This window comes from Spea bombifrons, chromosome 13 (genome assembly GCF_027358695.1).
Source record: "Spea bombifrons isolate aSpeBom1 chromosome 13, aSpeBom1.2.pri, whole genome shotgun sequence".
In the NCBI taxonomy this organism is placed as follows: Eukaryota; Metazoa; Chordata; class Amphibia; order Anura; family Pelobatidae; genus Spea; species Spea bombifrons.
In genome coordinates, this window is record NC_071099.1 from 21659085 (window position 1) to 21675875 (window position 16791).

A 16791-nucleotide genomic window follows, 5' to 3' on the forward strand; every position below is an offset into this window, starting at 1 on the left:
CAGAATTATTCCGAGATCTTTATCTTCCCGGAAGGAGCTCGGAAATACACAGACTCTTCTGCTTCTCGTGATGGCCCAGCAGGTCATTGGGGTAATACAGCAGGGCCACCATGAGAAGAACAACAATAAACTCTGCCCCCAAGAGCTTACAATCAAAAAAAAACAGTGAAATTCAATCGAGACAATGGCAGAGGATGGGGGAGTCCAAGCCATGTTTACATCTTACATTTCAATCTCTGCTAGAACAATGTATCCATTATGTTCCTTGCTCCTGTTCTAGGACGTTCTAGACTCGGCGTACATATAAAGACCTGGTTGGCACCAGGCCCGGAAAAAATTGTTCTGCTCAAACTGATTTCTTCTTATCACATAATGATGACGTTCTTATGATTAAAAAGGTAGAAACTATAAAAAGCTTCATTTAAATATAAATGTTTTTAACCATCGCTGCCCAACCCCATTGGATGACCGTTGTGCCGCTCTGCGTTGGGCGGGTTAATTGCCCCCGGATGTGGCAGAAACACAGTGAGGGGTTCTGTGCCCCGGAATCCCAATCATAAAGCCATTTTCCGATCCCCACTCGCGTTCCGGTTAAGTACTGAGGTCTATCTCCGTATTCCATCAATTCACTGACAGCTTTCCGAGGCTATCTGCCGAGATAACAACCGCGAAGCCCTCGGCGCGACGTCTCTCTGTGCGCGCTTAACGATAAGCCACGGAGAGCTAAAGATCTTGGACTTTTTCCTCCCGCAAAGATCGTCTGTCTCAACAATAATTATGCAAATCGGCCACATTATCTTCCATGCTCAACATATTGTGAGTCATGTCATTCCCATGGAAATTAATATCATTTACGGAATAGATTATAGGACTCGGCAGGCAGAGGAAAATGAAAGGTTTTTTTATAATTCCACCCTTTTATTTTCTCGCTTGACGCTTTACATTTATATCTTTCTTTTTGAAAATCAGTTACGGCACATTAACCGGGGGATAAAAGACAGAAAATAATAAGGAAAAGATCTCATTTCGGAGTGCTGAATCTCTACGTATCAATGGGAACGCCCGACACTAAAAGGGTTAATAATAAAATAATAATAAAATTTATATATATATATTGGAATGGAATTGATTCTGAGCCGGAAGACATGAAACTCAATACCTTCAATTTCCATTCAATCAGTTTTGGATGACATTTTTCTAATAAGTCTAAAGGAACCTCGAAGCTCCTCCTGGCGGCTCGGCGGCGGATTTAGGAATCCCAGCCCAGGAAGCGCTAATCGTCGGCCCTCGATAACCTTGAAGAAAAGCCTCGTGTGTTATTACCGAGAGAGGGTCTAATGAAATTCCTGGCCCCCGCTGAGGCGATTAAGACACGATCCAGCTCGAAACGCGGAGGTTAAAGCCAAGCGTTAACTCCCGATTAATCCAGGGCTTTCGCGGCGTAACAATTAGAACGTTTACGGTTAGAATGTTACGATCGGAATATCCGGCCATCGTTTGCAGGCAGGGAGAGGGAGATTGTTAGACTTTAACAAAAAAAATATATAAAAAAAAAGCCAAGCAGATACTTATTACCAAATCTTAGGAAATTCGCTTGACCTGTCTGATGTTTTGGGGGGAATTTTTCTAGATATCTAAAAAAAATAATAAAAAAAAAAACATTTAAAAAAAAAAAAACATTAAAAAACCCACTTTGGTTGGGAAAAAAAAAATCTGCTGAAGACATGGCATTCGGATCACTATAGCAACAAATGTATGGATCATTCCATTGGTTTCTATGGCGATAAGAACACTCTCCGTCACGGAAGATTCCATAAATTTCCTAACTAACGTAAGCCAAAGTCATCTTCAAAAATGTTTATTTTTGCTAGTCTTTTAATTACTATAAAAAAAAAAACATATTTACTTTATTTAGCTATAATATCTATAAAAAATCCATTAAAATGCATTAAAAATAATCCATTAAAAATAAAATGGAGAAGAATTACTAAACGTAACGATATTTGGTGGACGGTAATCCGAGGATCATTGATTCGTCTCGGAAGCTGATTATGTAATCCACACCTATACCCTTTGTACGACGCTGCAGACTATGACGGCGCTACACAAATCAATAAACAATAATAATATGAAACCCCAAGCAGCGATCTGGGAGCGCAGAGCTGACAGGCGGCCTCCGCGTACAGAGCTTCGCTTTGATTTTCTAGAAGACATCAATAAGTCGAGCTCGTTTGATGTCTCGTAGTCTTGGCGGTGGATTACCGCGTCGGTCACCTTGCCTCTTGGTTTATCGCTGGGAAGGAGCGGCGTCTGAGCGGATAATTATCTTCTCCGGGAGAATTGCTAAAAAAAACTATTTGCAGCTTTAAAGTGTTTGGAAAGCAACAAAGTCCCCTCCGGAGATCAAACTGCCAATAAAGGGTCTTGTACGCAACTTTTTGAAAGTTGGCCCCGTCAGCCCATCCAGTCGCCTGCTGGAGCCATATGCCTAACCCATGCGTGTTTAAACCCCTCACTGTATTAGCCTCTACCACTTCTGCTGGGAAGCTCTGCCATTTATCTACCACCCTCTCCAGATAGATTTACCTACCAGCCCTGGAAATGCTTATTTCAGGACAAAACTAACCAGCCCGTTGTTTCACGCTGCTTGCGCATGTATCCTAACCTAGGGGATTTGTTATTTATTCCAGAAATAATTAGTGAAAGTAGATCTGTTGCCCCCCGTTGCCCCCCGTTGCATGGGTTTAATGGTGCAGTGGCTGGTTTTCACCGGAGTAACTTTGTTATAAGTCATTCCACCTGAAAAGCTGCAAAGAATTAATTGCCGGGACATCTACAGACAGAGCCCCCCCCCCATGAACGTAACGTACTAGAGTACCCGTCTTAAATACATTTCAGAGGATCTAATGAAAGGTTAGAATTATATTATTTTTCTTAACTAAAAAGCCAGAATTTTAGAAAAAAAATGTCTAACGTGACCCCTTTTGGTCATGTGATGTAGCGTTTTGGGCGGATTGTATAACGAGGTCTGTAATTGGGACATTCAGCTCCTTTTGGCCAATTATAGGTGTTATAACACCCTTTAGATCAGCTCACACGGTGCGTCGGCCGGCGGAGTCTTCTTAACCTAATGATCTTCAGCACCGACCTACTAAACCGGGAGTCGGTTCCCTCGACACTGGGGTGGGGGGTGGGGGGGTGAACACCACTCTGGAATGCGAAGGGTTAACGGTGTTTTGTTAAAAGAAAAATGAAAAAGCCTTTTATTACACGCTCCCGGACCCTTCTTTCTGATTGGCCGGTTATTTTGTGTCTCTTTCTATCTTTGTTACATTGTTTCGTAAGCGATGTGGAAATCTATAAGGGTTTCTGCGGCATTTCCTGTTCTCCTCGGAGGTCGATACGATGTAACGGCTGCCCCCCCCGGGCGAGCGGAATAGATCTATATGGGGTATTGATACGTGGGACGGGGGGTATTTCTGAATTATTAATGTGGGTGATAAAATGTTTAGAAGGATTGTGTACGTTACATGTAGAGCGGTATCTATAGGGACACCGCAGCCCGGAGCTCCTGGCCGCGCATGGTTAGCGGGTATCGAGGCGGACGTCTCCGGCTGGGATCAGTACTTTGTTCTTACAGCGGATTTGGGTTGTAAAGTAGCGACCCCCCCCCCGCCTTCCAATAACCTTTTCCTTCTTTTTAATTAAGCCGCTTGTTTTCTCAGCCAGATCGTTACTGCGGCGGGAGCCGGGCTGCGGCGTCGCTAAAAGCTCTGCGCCTCTTCTCCCCGAGATAAAGTCACGGCCCTGCAGCGCTAATCAGTTCCTCCGTCACTGAACGAAGTCTCTGAGTACACTCTGCCGTCACACGCACCAGTAACTCACACTCACAGGCAGGCCGGCACAAGGGAGCGCACACTCACGGGAAAGGCACAGGGAGCGCACACTCACGGGCAGGTCAGCTCAGGAGAAGGCATTCACACTCAGTTTTAAATCTTCTCCACTTGTAGCGTCATGTAACGCAGCGGCTGATGTTATTTGGAAAACGTTAAATGGCCGAGCGCTCCCCTGTAAAAGCTTCCAGATTTACAGCAAACGGCGTCCGCGGATGAACAGTTCATGGAAAAATCTGCACAGCGTTTGTTTTAAAGTTAAAAATGATTATTCTATCTTTCAGATCCTTCAAAAATGTCTGTTATCCGCCAAGCAGCTGAACGACGTTTCTGCTCAAACCATTTATTTCCCCCGAGTTCTCAGCGCAGTTTTATGAATTAACGAATTCCATGTCGGACTTTTAACAAAACCGGCCTTTTTTTAAATTTGCCGCATGGCTGCGCTCTCCATGTCAGCGTTTTCTGCGAGGGCATGCGTCACTCCGGGATTATCCTACCACAGAACAACGAGGCTCAACGGCCGTGGCAGGACCACGTCGCCCCCCCCCGGACACATGAACGTATAGACTGGATTATGGGAAGAAGGGGATCCTACGGCGATCCTATAGGGTACAACACCTGCTGAGGATGCCGCAGGGTGGGCAGCCGCGTATCCCGTGTTCTGCCCCGCCAGCCGTGTAAGACTGCGCCGCTGGGAAGGAAGCGGTCTCTTTTAATGGCGACGGCTGCTCTCGGCAATAAATCCTGTCCTCGTTGGCAAGACTAATATAAATGTCGCCTTCTGTGATTATGCTCAATTTGTTCCGGGATGGAGCCGCTCTGCGCTCAGCACAACGTGTAACTAAAATGATTTATTGTGTCAAAGTTTTCTTGGCTCCCGCCGCTGGGTTAACCGCGACCTCCAAACACGGCATCTGACGAGGAGCCATCCGTGTCCCGCTGCGGCAGGCGGCCGCTTCTAACGCTGACGCGCTCTCGGGTTTGGGCATCGCGATGCGCCGTGCGTAAACATGTCGTTACGGGAGTGCGCGCTCTTTCGCGGCCGCTCCGTTTAGTAACGGTTCAGCGGGAGAGGCTTTTCTGCGCGAGTGCCGAGTTCATGCTAAACAGAGGCTACAGAACAAGGGTTCCAGCTCTTCACGGCGTTCACTCAGTGGGGTTATCGTTTATTGCGGGGCACGGGGCGGCTCCCGGCAGCGATGGGCAGGGGGCTTCACCTGCAGCCCGGCACCGGTTCTGCCCTGCGGCTGCGCGATGAGACAAAGAGAGCCGCGATAGGGCGATATGTATAAAAGGGACAGTTTTGCTACAAAGTGGTTCCAAAGAAGCAGCCACATTCCAACGGTTTCCATAGTGACTGCTCCACATTTACAACTTTGCACCAGAACTGCTGTAGCCCCCAGGTGATTGTAATCCCCCCCAGCAGGTGAGCGTCTCCCTATCACTGATAACCATGGTCGCCCAGGTCCCTGCCCGTTCTGCAGACTGCAGCTCAAAGCTCTTTATCAGATCACAAACCGATGGCTCCACCTTGTGCCAAGACGCCATACTCCGAGCGAGGGGCCGTACAGCTGTATTAGGGATACCGAGTAGAATGGGGACCCCAGGATCTGAGACACACCGTCCATGCGCGATGTCACACTTGTGAATAACACGTATGGATCAGCCGGAAGGATTCTGCTCTTCTCTCCTTTTCTTCATTCTCTCTCCCCTCCCTCCTACTAAACCAGAATATTTTAGCTGTCACCGGTAAAACTCTTACCACGTCCTCGACTACCCGCCAGGCGCAGAATCTCAGAGAGCGTCCAGGAATTTACTCTGCAAAAGGTGGCAACCCCACCACCATCCCAATGTTACATAATTACCGCCATCCCAACCCCACCACCATCCCAATGTTACATAATTACCGCTATCCCAACATTACCGCTATCCCAACGTTACATAATTACCACCATCCCAACGTTACATAATTACCGCTATCCCAACGTTACATAATTACCACCATCCCAACGTTACATAATTACCGCTATCCCAACGTTACCGCTATCCCAACGTTACATAATTACCACCATCCCAACATTACAACTATCCCAACGTTACCACTATCCCAACGTTACATAATTACCGCTATCCTAACGTTACCGCTATCCCAACGTTACCACAATCCCAACGTTACATAATTACCGCTATCCCAACGTTACCGCTATCCCAACGTTACATAATTACCGCTATCCCAACGTTACATAATTACAACTATCCCAACGTTACCACAATCCCAACGTTACATAATTACCGCTATCCCAACGCTACCGCTATCCCAACGTTACATAATTACAACTATCCCAACGTTACATAATTACCGCTATCCCAACGTTACATAATTACCGCTATCCCAACGTTACATAATTACCGCTATCCCAACGTTACATAATTACCGCTATCCCAACATTACAACTATCCCAACGTTACCGCTATCCCAACGTTACATAATTACCGCTATCCCAACATTACCGCTATCCCAACGTTACATAATTACCGCTATCCCAACATTACAACTATCCCAACGTTACCACAATCCCAACGTTACCACTATCCCAATGTTACATAATTACAACTATCCCAACGCTACCGCTATCCCAACGTTACATAATTACAACTATCCCAACGCTACCGCTATCCCAACGTTACATAATTACCGCTATCCCAACGTTACAGCTATCCCAACGTTACCGCTATCCCAACGTTACATAATTACCGCTATCCCAACGTTACCGCTATCCCAACGTTACATAATTACCGCTATCCCAACGTTACCGCTATCCCAACGTTACATAATTACCGCTATCCCAACGTTACCGCTACCCCAACGTTACATAATTACCGCTATCCCAACGCTACCGCTATCCCAACGTTACATAATTACCGCTATCCCGACGTTACATAATCACCACTATCCCAACGTTACCTAATTACCGCTATCCCAACGTTACCGCTATCCCAACGTTACATAATTACCACTATCCCAACGTTACCGCTCTCCCAACGTTACATAATTACCGCTATCCCAACGTTACATAATTACCGCTATCCCAACGTTACCGCCATCCCAACGTTACCGCTATCCCAACGTTACATAATTACCGCTATCCCAACGTTACATAATTACCGCTATCCCAACGTTACCGCTATTCCAACGTTACATAATTACCGCTATCCCAACGTTACATAATTACCGCTATCCCAACGTTACCGCTATCCCAACGTTACATAATTACCGCTATCCCAACGTTACCGCTCTCCCAACGTTACATAATTACCACTATCCCAACGTTACCGCTATCCCAACGTTACATAATTACCGCTATCCCAACGTTACATAATTACCACTATCCCAACGTTACCGCTATCCCAACGTTACATAATTACCGCTATCCCAACGTTACCGCTATCCCAACGTTACCGCTATCCCAACGTTACCTAATTACCGCTATCCCAACGTTACCGCTATCCTAACGTTACATAATTACCGCTATCCCGACGTTACCGCTATCCCAACGTTACCTAATTACCGCTATCCCAACGTTACCGCTATCCTAACGTTATATAATTACCGCTATCCCGACGTTACCGCTATCCCAACGTTACCTAATTACCGCTATCCCAACGTTACATAATCACCACTATCCCAACGTTACCTAATTACCGCTATCCCAACGTTACCGCTATCCCAACGTTACATAATTACCGCTATCCCAACATTACCGCTACCCCAACGTTACATAATTACCACTATCCCAACGTTACCGCTATCCCAACGTTACATAATTACCACTATCCCAACGTTACACAATTACCACCATCCCAACGTTACCGCTATCCCAACGTTACATAATTACCGCTATCCCAACGTTACATAATTACCGCTATCCCAACGTTACCGCCATCCCAACGTTACCGCTATCCCAACGTTACATAATTACCGCTATCCCAACGTTACCGCTATCCCAACGTTACATAATTACCGCTATCCCAACGTTACATAATTACCACTATCCCAACGTTACCGCTCTCCCAACGTTACATAATTACCGCTCTCCCAACGTTACATAATTACCACTATCCCAACGTTACCGCTATCCCAACGTTACATAATTACCGCTATCCCGACGTTACCGCTATCCCAACGTTACCTAATTACCGCTATCCCAACGTTACCGCTATCCTAACGTTACATAATTACCGCTATCCCGACGTTACCGCTATCCCAACGTTACCTAATTACCGCTATCCCAACGTTACATAATCACCACTATCCCAACGTTACCTAATTACCGCTATCCCAACGTTACCGCTATCCCAACGTTACATAATTACCGCTATCCCAACGTTACCGCTACCCCAACGTTACATAATTACCACTATCCCAACGTTACCGCTATCCCAACGTTACATAATTACCACTATCCCAACGTTACACAATTACCGCTATCCCAACGTTACCGCTATCCCAACGTTACATAATTACCGCTATCCCAACGTTACATAATTACCGCTATCCCAACGTTACCGCCATCCCAACGTTACCGCTATCCCAACGTTACATAATTACCGCTATCCCAACGTTACCGCTATCCCAACGTTACATAATTACCGCTATCCCAACGTTACATAATTACCACTATCCCAACGTTACCGCTCTCCCAACGTTACATAATTACCGCTCTCCCAACGTTACATAATTACCACTATCCCAACGTTACCGCTATCCCAACGTTACATAATTACCGCTATCCCAACGTTACATAATTACCGCTATCCCAACGTTACATAATTACCACTATCCCAACATTACCGCTATCCCAACGTTACATAATTACCGCTATCCCAACGTTACCGCTATCCTAACGTTACCGCTATCCCAACGTTACATAATTACCACTATCCCAACGTTACCTAATTACCGCTATCCCAACGTTACCGCTATCCTAACGTTACCTAATTACCGCTATCCCAACGTTACCGCTATCCTAACGTTACATAATTACCGCTATCCCGACGTTACCGCTACCCCAACGTTACCTAATTACCGCTATCCCAACGTTACATAATCACCACTATCCCAACGTTACCTAATTACCGCTATCCCAACGTTACCGCTATCCCAACGTTACATAATTACCACTATCCCAACGTTACCTAATTACCGCTATCCCAACGTTACCGCTATCCCAACCTTACCGCTATCCAAACGTTACCGCTATCCCAATGTTTAGACGAGTATATCGTGCTGGGGGGCTGCAGCATCTCTGATACAAAAGGAAAGCCCATTTAGCCCAAGACAGCAGAGCTTTGGCATTTACTAAATGAATATTTAATTAGAGATGTCACGCAGAAGATGACCTTGAGGAGCGAAGACTGTCTCTATGTTTCATAACACGGCAAATTGATGAAAAAACGTCCATGAGAAAAAAACAACATTCGTGGGAAGATACTGAATAATAGAACGAAGGGATATAAAATGTAATGAAAACGTGGAAATAATGTAATAAAAAAATAGAAAAGCATTAGTTATATCGCTGAAATACTTTTCATAAACCCTCGGGTCCTGCCCTAGAAGCCGGGTTCCAGAACTTGCCTTTAGCATGGATTTTGTCAGCTTAACCTTATTTCCAACGACAAAAATGTATGCGTTCTCGATAAATAACCTGTCTGGCTTCATATAATAAAACCGCAGCCATCGCCGAGCTTCCCCATTACATCCGATTCTCTCCATCACAAACAACAAAGAGGTGACTTCCTCCGGCCGGGATCGCCGACAACGTTCTGCGTCTCAAACACGTCTGCCGGCCCTTTATCAGACATTGAAACATGGCTTCTGTATGTGTGACGTGTCCGGTCCTGGATACCGCGCTGCAGAATATGTTGGTGATATTTTAAGAAGAACGGGGAGGCAAACGCAGGTAGCAGAGAACAGAGAGAAGTGCGAAGGATGGAAGTATGAAAATAAAAACTTTTACACCCAGAATATCAGTGTTTTAAACGAGCCCCGAGTCCGACAAGACACAATACCAACAAAAATCCCAATAACGACACGATTACCATTAAAACCCATATAAAAATTATGATTTTCCGGCAGCAGAGTCGTTAATCAACAGCTGACATCATCTTCAAGACAATGATTTCATCTCCAAATATTGAGCTGAAATGAAGTGCCGAAGATTTGGTTTTATTGAAACCGGTTTATTTTTATGGAGTATTTTTTATGTGCAAAACTGCGAGAACTCCATAAAAATGTCCGGGAGAGGAATAGTAAATTCAGAGACAGCCGGCGATCAGCTGCAAGGTGCCTTTTAAAAATGGCTTCCAGCAGGAACCGGATGGACCATCGCAGGACGCCCGATAGCAAGCGGCTTCACCGTAATCACTCCGGTTACAAAGTATCTCCCGAAGCATACGAAGCATACGAAACATACGAAGCATACAAAACATACGAAGCATACGAAACATACGAAGCATACGAAACATACGAAACATACGAAACATACGAAACATACGAAACATACGAAACATACGAAACATACGAAACATACGAAACATACGAAACATGCAGAACTTGGGAAACAGAGGCGTGGTTTATCTAACATAAGGAGCTGTATTCTGGTCATCGTCAGGGCTCTCCGTGTTTAAAAGTTCATTCATGCCACACGGGTGCCATTTTGCCGAACGCTCATGCAAGTAACCCAAACAGCTTACAATCAACCCTTTACTGCAACATCAGCCACCATATTTTGATCCAAGTCCCCTTTCTTGGGAAGAAAGTCTTGGATCAGTCACTTAGCAAACACAAAGTACAGCGAGAGTCAAGTCATACATCATAACTATTGATTTATAAAACGCCAACGCATTCCACAGCGCCGTCCAACAAACTTCTATAGATTCCTACAGAACAATTCTTACCACAAGGTCAGCTCTGGATGAGGACCGGCGACGTATTAATGCCGGATATTCATTTGCCGACACATTTTAATTGTTAAAATGTAACAGAAGCTAATTGGCTGCCATGAAACGTAAAGAATCCGGGCGACATCACATGGAACGAAGCCGGCCCAACGTGGATACAGTTATTGGCCAACCCCAAAAACGTTTCAAGGATATTCAATACTCGGAACGTTGACTGCAGAAGATCTGTTTTCCAGATAGATCACACTGATCCAATCAGACAGCTGTTAAATTACATCGGAATTGGGTCAGCTCCTCATTTGGCAGGGACCGGGTTCACCGAGTGTCAGCGATCACCCACTTCCGACCCACAGAAAGGGTTACATCGATGGTATGAGCGTGTACCAGACGGTGAAACGCGCCTCGCACGTTCCAGACATATTAATTGGAGACTAAATATTAAATGTCAGCTTTCAGAGGGTGTCAATTCATTCTGCTACCAATTAGATTTTCAGTGATTTATAGATTATTTATGGCAGACACAGCCACGCTGCACTTTAATGCAACCCCTTTCGTGGGGGCCGGCAGCGAGTTTTAGTAAATTATACAGAATGTGTATCTACTGCGTTCATAAATACAAAAAAATGTCTTTTACGAACCAATTACACCCCGTTATCAGTTATGTATCAGTGAAGTGCCCACATTTTCTCCACTGGGACATAAAACGACCTACGGGCCGGGTAAAGGTTTTAACAAACGTTACAGATTCAAACTTAGATGAATATCTCCTGAAATGCAGGGAATCATAGGTTATGGCCTTGGAATCTGGAGCAGTCTAGAATCTGCTAGAAGAGGGGACATTAGAACGTGCAGTGATCTAGGTCTTTGGGATGGTGCGACCTTTCTTGTGGGATCTACAGGAGAACATGACCTTCAAAACGTTGGATATATGGGAGGGAACAAGCCTGAATGTTCTAGATTCTTCAGCAAATAGTGACCATAGACCCTTCAGCTTTTGTGGACCTACGGGATGATGTGACCTTGGAACTGGCAGCTTTTGTGGACCTTTGGCAAGATGCAACTTCGGAACCTACAGTGATCGGGGACCCACAGGAGAATGTGATCTTGGAGCATGATGTTCTATTGGTTCTACAGAGCAATGTGAGCTCGGAACCTGCTGTTTTGAGGGATTTATGGGAACATGTGACCCAACAGACATCATTCTCAATGTTATCAGTGCACCATTGAAAGGCCCTTGAAAGCTTGGCGCATCATCTGGGTTGAAAGAAGTGGAATATGGTTTTGGCCGGCTTAAGGAAAACTCAGTCTGTTTAGGGTGGACATCAAGGGCTAACTAATCCTTCTCCACTATCGTTCCAAACAGCATAGTATGGAGAATAGAAATAACCTTGTTGATAGGATGGGGTCTTTAGTCGAAGATGGTACCTTTCATTGGGGCATCAGAGAAAAAGATGCAGTCATCTAACCTTTTGGGACCTCAGAGGTCTCAAGCTGAGCTTCAGTGCTCTAAATAGACTTATGAATGGACTTCAGGAGCCCCATAAACCAATATTTTGCCCCGGTTTTTGTTCAATCTCTATAAGTAGATTCAGTTTTGTTCTCTTCGAAAGCTAAAACTCATTATCTTGACAAACGACAGAGTTCCATTAAAGATCCTCGCAGAAATATCACTCCATCTCAATATTGTCCGCACAGATTCTGAATAAAGCCTTCTCCACATCCACGACAGAAACGCGTGGAGCTCTGGGGGCTCATTGTATGGTTTTTTTTTCTCTTTTACAAATAACAGCAAAATTGCATTTGCATATTGTTTTGTTTGTGGTTATTGTGTCATGAAAAAAGGATGAGGGCTGCGTCTGATTCTAAGCGGCAGGCGCAGAAACACCTTGAAAGATCCATTAAAATTTCAGTCTCGCTCGGAAAAAAATGTAACATTACGAGAAATCGGCGCAGACAAAAGGATGATTCGTCCAGAAACTGCGGAATATGATTGCGATTGTTAAACGTAACATTGTATAAGAAGAAGCATCGGGCCCCCGAAAATAGTGTCAATATTGCAAATTGCTCCATCCTAGATTGGCTTCTATCGATTGTATATCTTGTGTAATTGAGATTATGAGTTTAATGGATCTCGGTTATCCAAGCAGGATGGAAAGGTCAAACTCTCTCAGATTGGGCTCCCAGATGCAAGCATTTTCCCCGACGCGATGCTAAGTTAAAGGCAAACGCGCCGGTATAAGGAATATTAACATAATGAATATTATTAACATAATGAATATTATTAACATAATAATATTCCGGTCATTATCCACCTGAGTGATTTCTATTTGGGAAGATCTCATTGGAAGTAAAAGGCAACATTTTTTATAACTCCGACACGGATTGACAAATAAATTCTATTTTTTCTTTTTTTATTTCTTATATTCAGTTTTCACAATAATGATAAAAAAAAAATAAACACAGATCCTTAGCCTCCATATATATATCTTTTTATGCCAGAATAGGATTATCACAATCTTGTCTGTAATGAAAATACTATTATTATTATTAATAATAATAAATTATTATTACTATTTTTATTAATAAGCTAAATGTTTATTTTGGGGCTGTTTTGCTTTTATAAATGATTATGGACATTCTGCTTTGGAAAGAAGCAAAGTGACGATATATAAAAGCATTACTTACAAGACACTGGAAAAAGCACACAATTTTAGCATTTTTTTTTATCATCCAGCTGTAATACATAAGATTATTAGCCCGTGAGCTCTCTGCACGGCACGTGTGCGTCGTAAACATGTTTCAGCCACGCGTGAATTAAACATAAGCCTTTACGGAGTCCATGCTGTCTTAGATTAAGAGCGGGGAATGAATTCAAAACACGAAGACAATTAAGTGGATCGTCCATTATAATTCCTAAATATAACATCAGTTATTGCAGGACTGTATATCTCGCCATACATTATTTATACTTCACGTGAAAACACAACCAATCCTCATCTAATTCTAGTTAAAGAGGCAGTGGCGACGATCCGCACGGTGTAGGCACTGTGGGAACTCTGATCAGCCATCTGGGACAGTTTGCCGACGTGCCGTACGATTCGTCATCTAAAAACAAGCCACCGGTCTATCTCCGCAGGTATTACCAAAGGCAATGGGGGTGCTGAACCCTTTGGGATCCCTCCAGAACTTTTAGAGGATGAAGTACGCACACACCACAAGTTCTTCAATAAGATGAATTTTTCAACATCTGGATGCTGGTCTTTATACGACACTAAAACGGCAGGAGGTACCGGACAAAGAAGCTAGCTTCAGCTATAGAGCTTACATGTTTGTTTAATAAAATTCACCAAAAAGCATATTTTAAAAAAAATCTAGAAAAGTTTGTATCTTAATATTGTCAGCGGAGATGTAAAAACGCCTAAATAGGTGAGTAAAATGTCCCGAAGCATTCACTCATTTATACAAACTTCTGATTTATGCATTCAGTAGCACAATGTATGGATCAATTGTATCTTCTCTTTACAAAGCACGTCGCTCCGCTTTCTCCGAGAGCTTACAAAGCCACTCATTACCTCAACGCAGTCCTACGGTATTTCTTTTTATCCTCTCCGACAATTCTTTCTCCAAATTACACATTCAGAGAAGGATGCCAATCTGCGGAGCTGCAGGTGGAAGCCTGAATTTAATTAAGAAAGGGAAGAGGACGAGGACCGAGGCTTTCACCAGATAAAAATCTCCTCGGTTGTTGCAAAGTGTGTGTCTGAGAAACTCAGATAACAAACTTCTTAATTTCAGATTATCTTCTGCGGAAAGCCAGATAAGATAATGTTGAAAACGACTTGGCCGGCAGTAAGGGAAGTGGTTGTCGGAGGTGGACGCACAGTCTCGACTAGCTCATTTGTTGAAGACTCTATTGTTTGCTCAATAATTGAGCCGGAGAACATATCTGGCCCTATAATGGTAAATTACAAAGTTGGAAACTTCTCCATTGCACAGACGAAGCTCGTCTGCCGTAACAGCTAAATTAAGGAATAACGCAAGTATAAAACCACAGCGTGTGGCCGCTTATATCCAGCCATTCATCGTGTCCTGCTGGCCTTAAAGCGCCAGAGTCGCCCTGCCATCACCAGTCATGCCCTGCTGGCCACCATGCTCTTAGAACACGACTTGGGCGCACTCCCTGCCTTCAGACGTTACAATGTATCCCTTTATCGATGTTATGCTTGCAGAAGGGATCAATGGAACACGGCTTTGTATCTTGTGCATAGAAGGGTCGCTAATGGAACGTCAAACTGCTAAAGACTCTTGAAGAGGTTAAACTTATCATGAAAATAACAACAACAACAACAACAACAACATAAAATAATTAAATCCATCAATCTGTCAAAAAGACAAAATCCATCCTGTTCAAAGAATCATCGGTCCCAGACTATGTGTCGGGGGGGGGCTTTATAAACATAAATGTGACCATTGTTATCATTGAAATTATGATATTATAGAAGAGACTTACAGGCATCCTAACCCCACGGTTCCACTCACTCAAAAGGTATCAGCCATACTGCGAATTGTTACATCATATCAGAGTGTCTCATCGCATTAAGCGACATTAGAAACCAAAACTGATCGACAGCAGCCACATCTCGTGCACATGCTATCCATCATGGCAGCACGATTACCTATGGCGAGCGTTCAGTAATCACTAATGACAGGTATTTTTAGCGAATATTCGCCTTTCCCCTACCAAACCATTTTAATTGTAGATTCTGCGCACGCTGTCACCACAGTCTGTAGTCCATACGCGGCACATTACTCTAAACGAGCGTCTCTGTAAATTAGCCTTTAGAAGAAGATACATAAAAAAACCCAAGAAGGCAAAATTATCAAAACCAATGTTATTAGGCATTCCCCAAAATATTTGGGGGAGCACCACGTTGGAGAAAGCATTAGTAAACCCAATCCTACCAGCTACCCATGGGATTTGCATCGACACAAAACCCATCGAACCTCCAAGTCTGTAGGGAGACCACCGAAGACCACAATCTCCAAAAAAGGTCTGAAAACGCATTTCGCTGTCTAGATTTCGGACTGAACTGAGAACGCTAAGCGTAGAACAGGCTTGACATACACATAAAAGGCAAAACTAGAGATATCCCCCCAAAAAAGGGACACAGAATTGTCTAACTCCAGACAGGATGAAAGAGATATTCAGCACGTGACACGGTGAAATCCATTACATATGAGCACAGAAACAGCCAAATGTGTGAAAAGAAAAACATTTTGTACTGTACCCTTCAGGTGTCCCCGTCCCAAGGTGACAAAGCCAGAGGAGATGAAATTGTGGATGTCGGGGCCTCCGCTTCGATAAATTTCCTTCCCGTAGTGACCTGGCGAGAAGGAGAAAAGGCCAGAGTTATACGCATTTTTCCAAGATGGCACCTCAACACAGAGGCCTCCTTAATCCTGGCTTCAGGGGGAAGGGTTACGAGGAAGCTTCATTCTTATTATCTTACATAGAAAATATGTTTTGTTAATATATTAATTTATCAGTGGGATAACCATGATTAACGCAGAATAAAATGATTTGGATGAGAATCTCTTAGGATAGGAGACTGAGGCATGTAACTCATCACTAAGGAACAGGAAGCCATCATCGGAATTCAGGGATTAAGGTGGAAATGATCTCTGATACATTGTAACATTATATCAAAGATATCCGATCGGCCCCTGAGAGTTACGCATCAACAAGCGGTTCTGGGGAGAAAAAGCGTAAGCCATGATTTTAGCTGCAAGTCCTGGACAAGTGGTTAGGTTATTGGACGGGCCTCATTGGAACCAGATATTGGCCAAGAAGAAACGTCTTCGTCTTTAAAACGTTTACTTACCAAACGGATCAGAACCATATTATCAGCATGAACAAAAAGTGGATCGCACCAACAAC

The 16791-nt window shown here is 43.9% G+C and overlaps 1 protein-coding gene across 2 annotated transcripts in view; it reads right to left on the reverse strand.

Moving 5' to 3' along the window:
- The window catches only part of SHISA6 (shisa family member 6), a 72752-nt gene that overhangs the window by 24106 nt on the left and 31855 nt on the right, over positions 1-16791 (reverse strand). For both annotated transcript variants that reach the window (XM_053453744.1, XM_053453743.1), the window contains exon 5: positions 16142-16237. In XM_053453744.1, coding sequence (XP_053309719.1) covers positions 16142-16237 — 96 coding nt within the window. The remainder of the gene's footprint in view (positions 1-16141; positions 16238-16791) is intronic.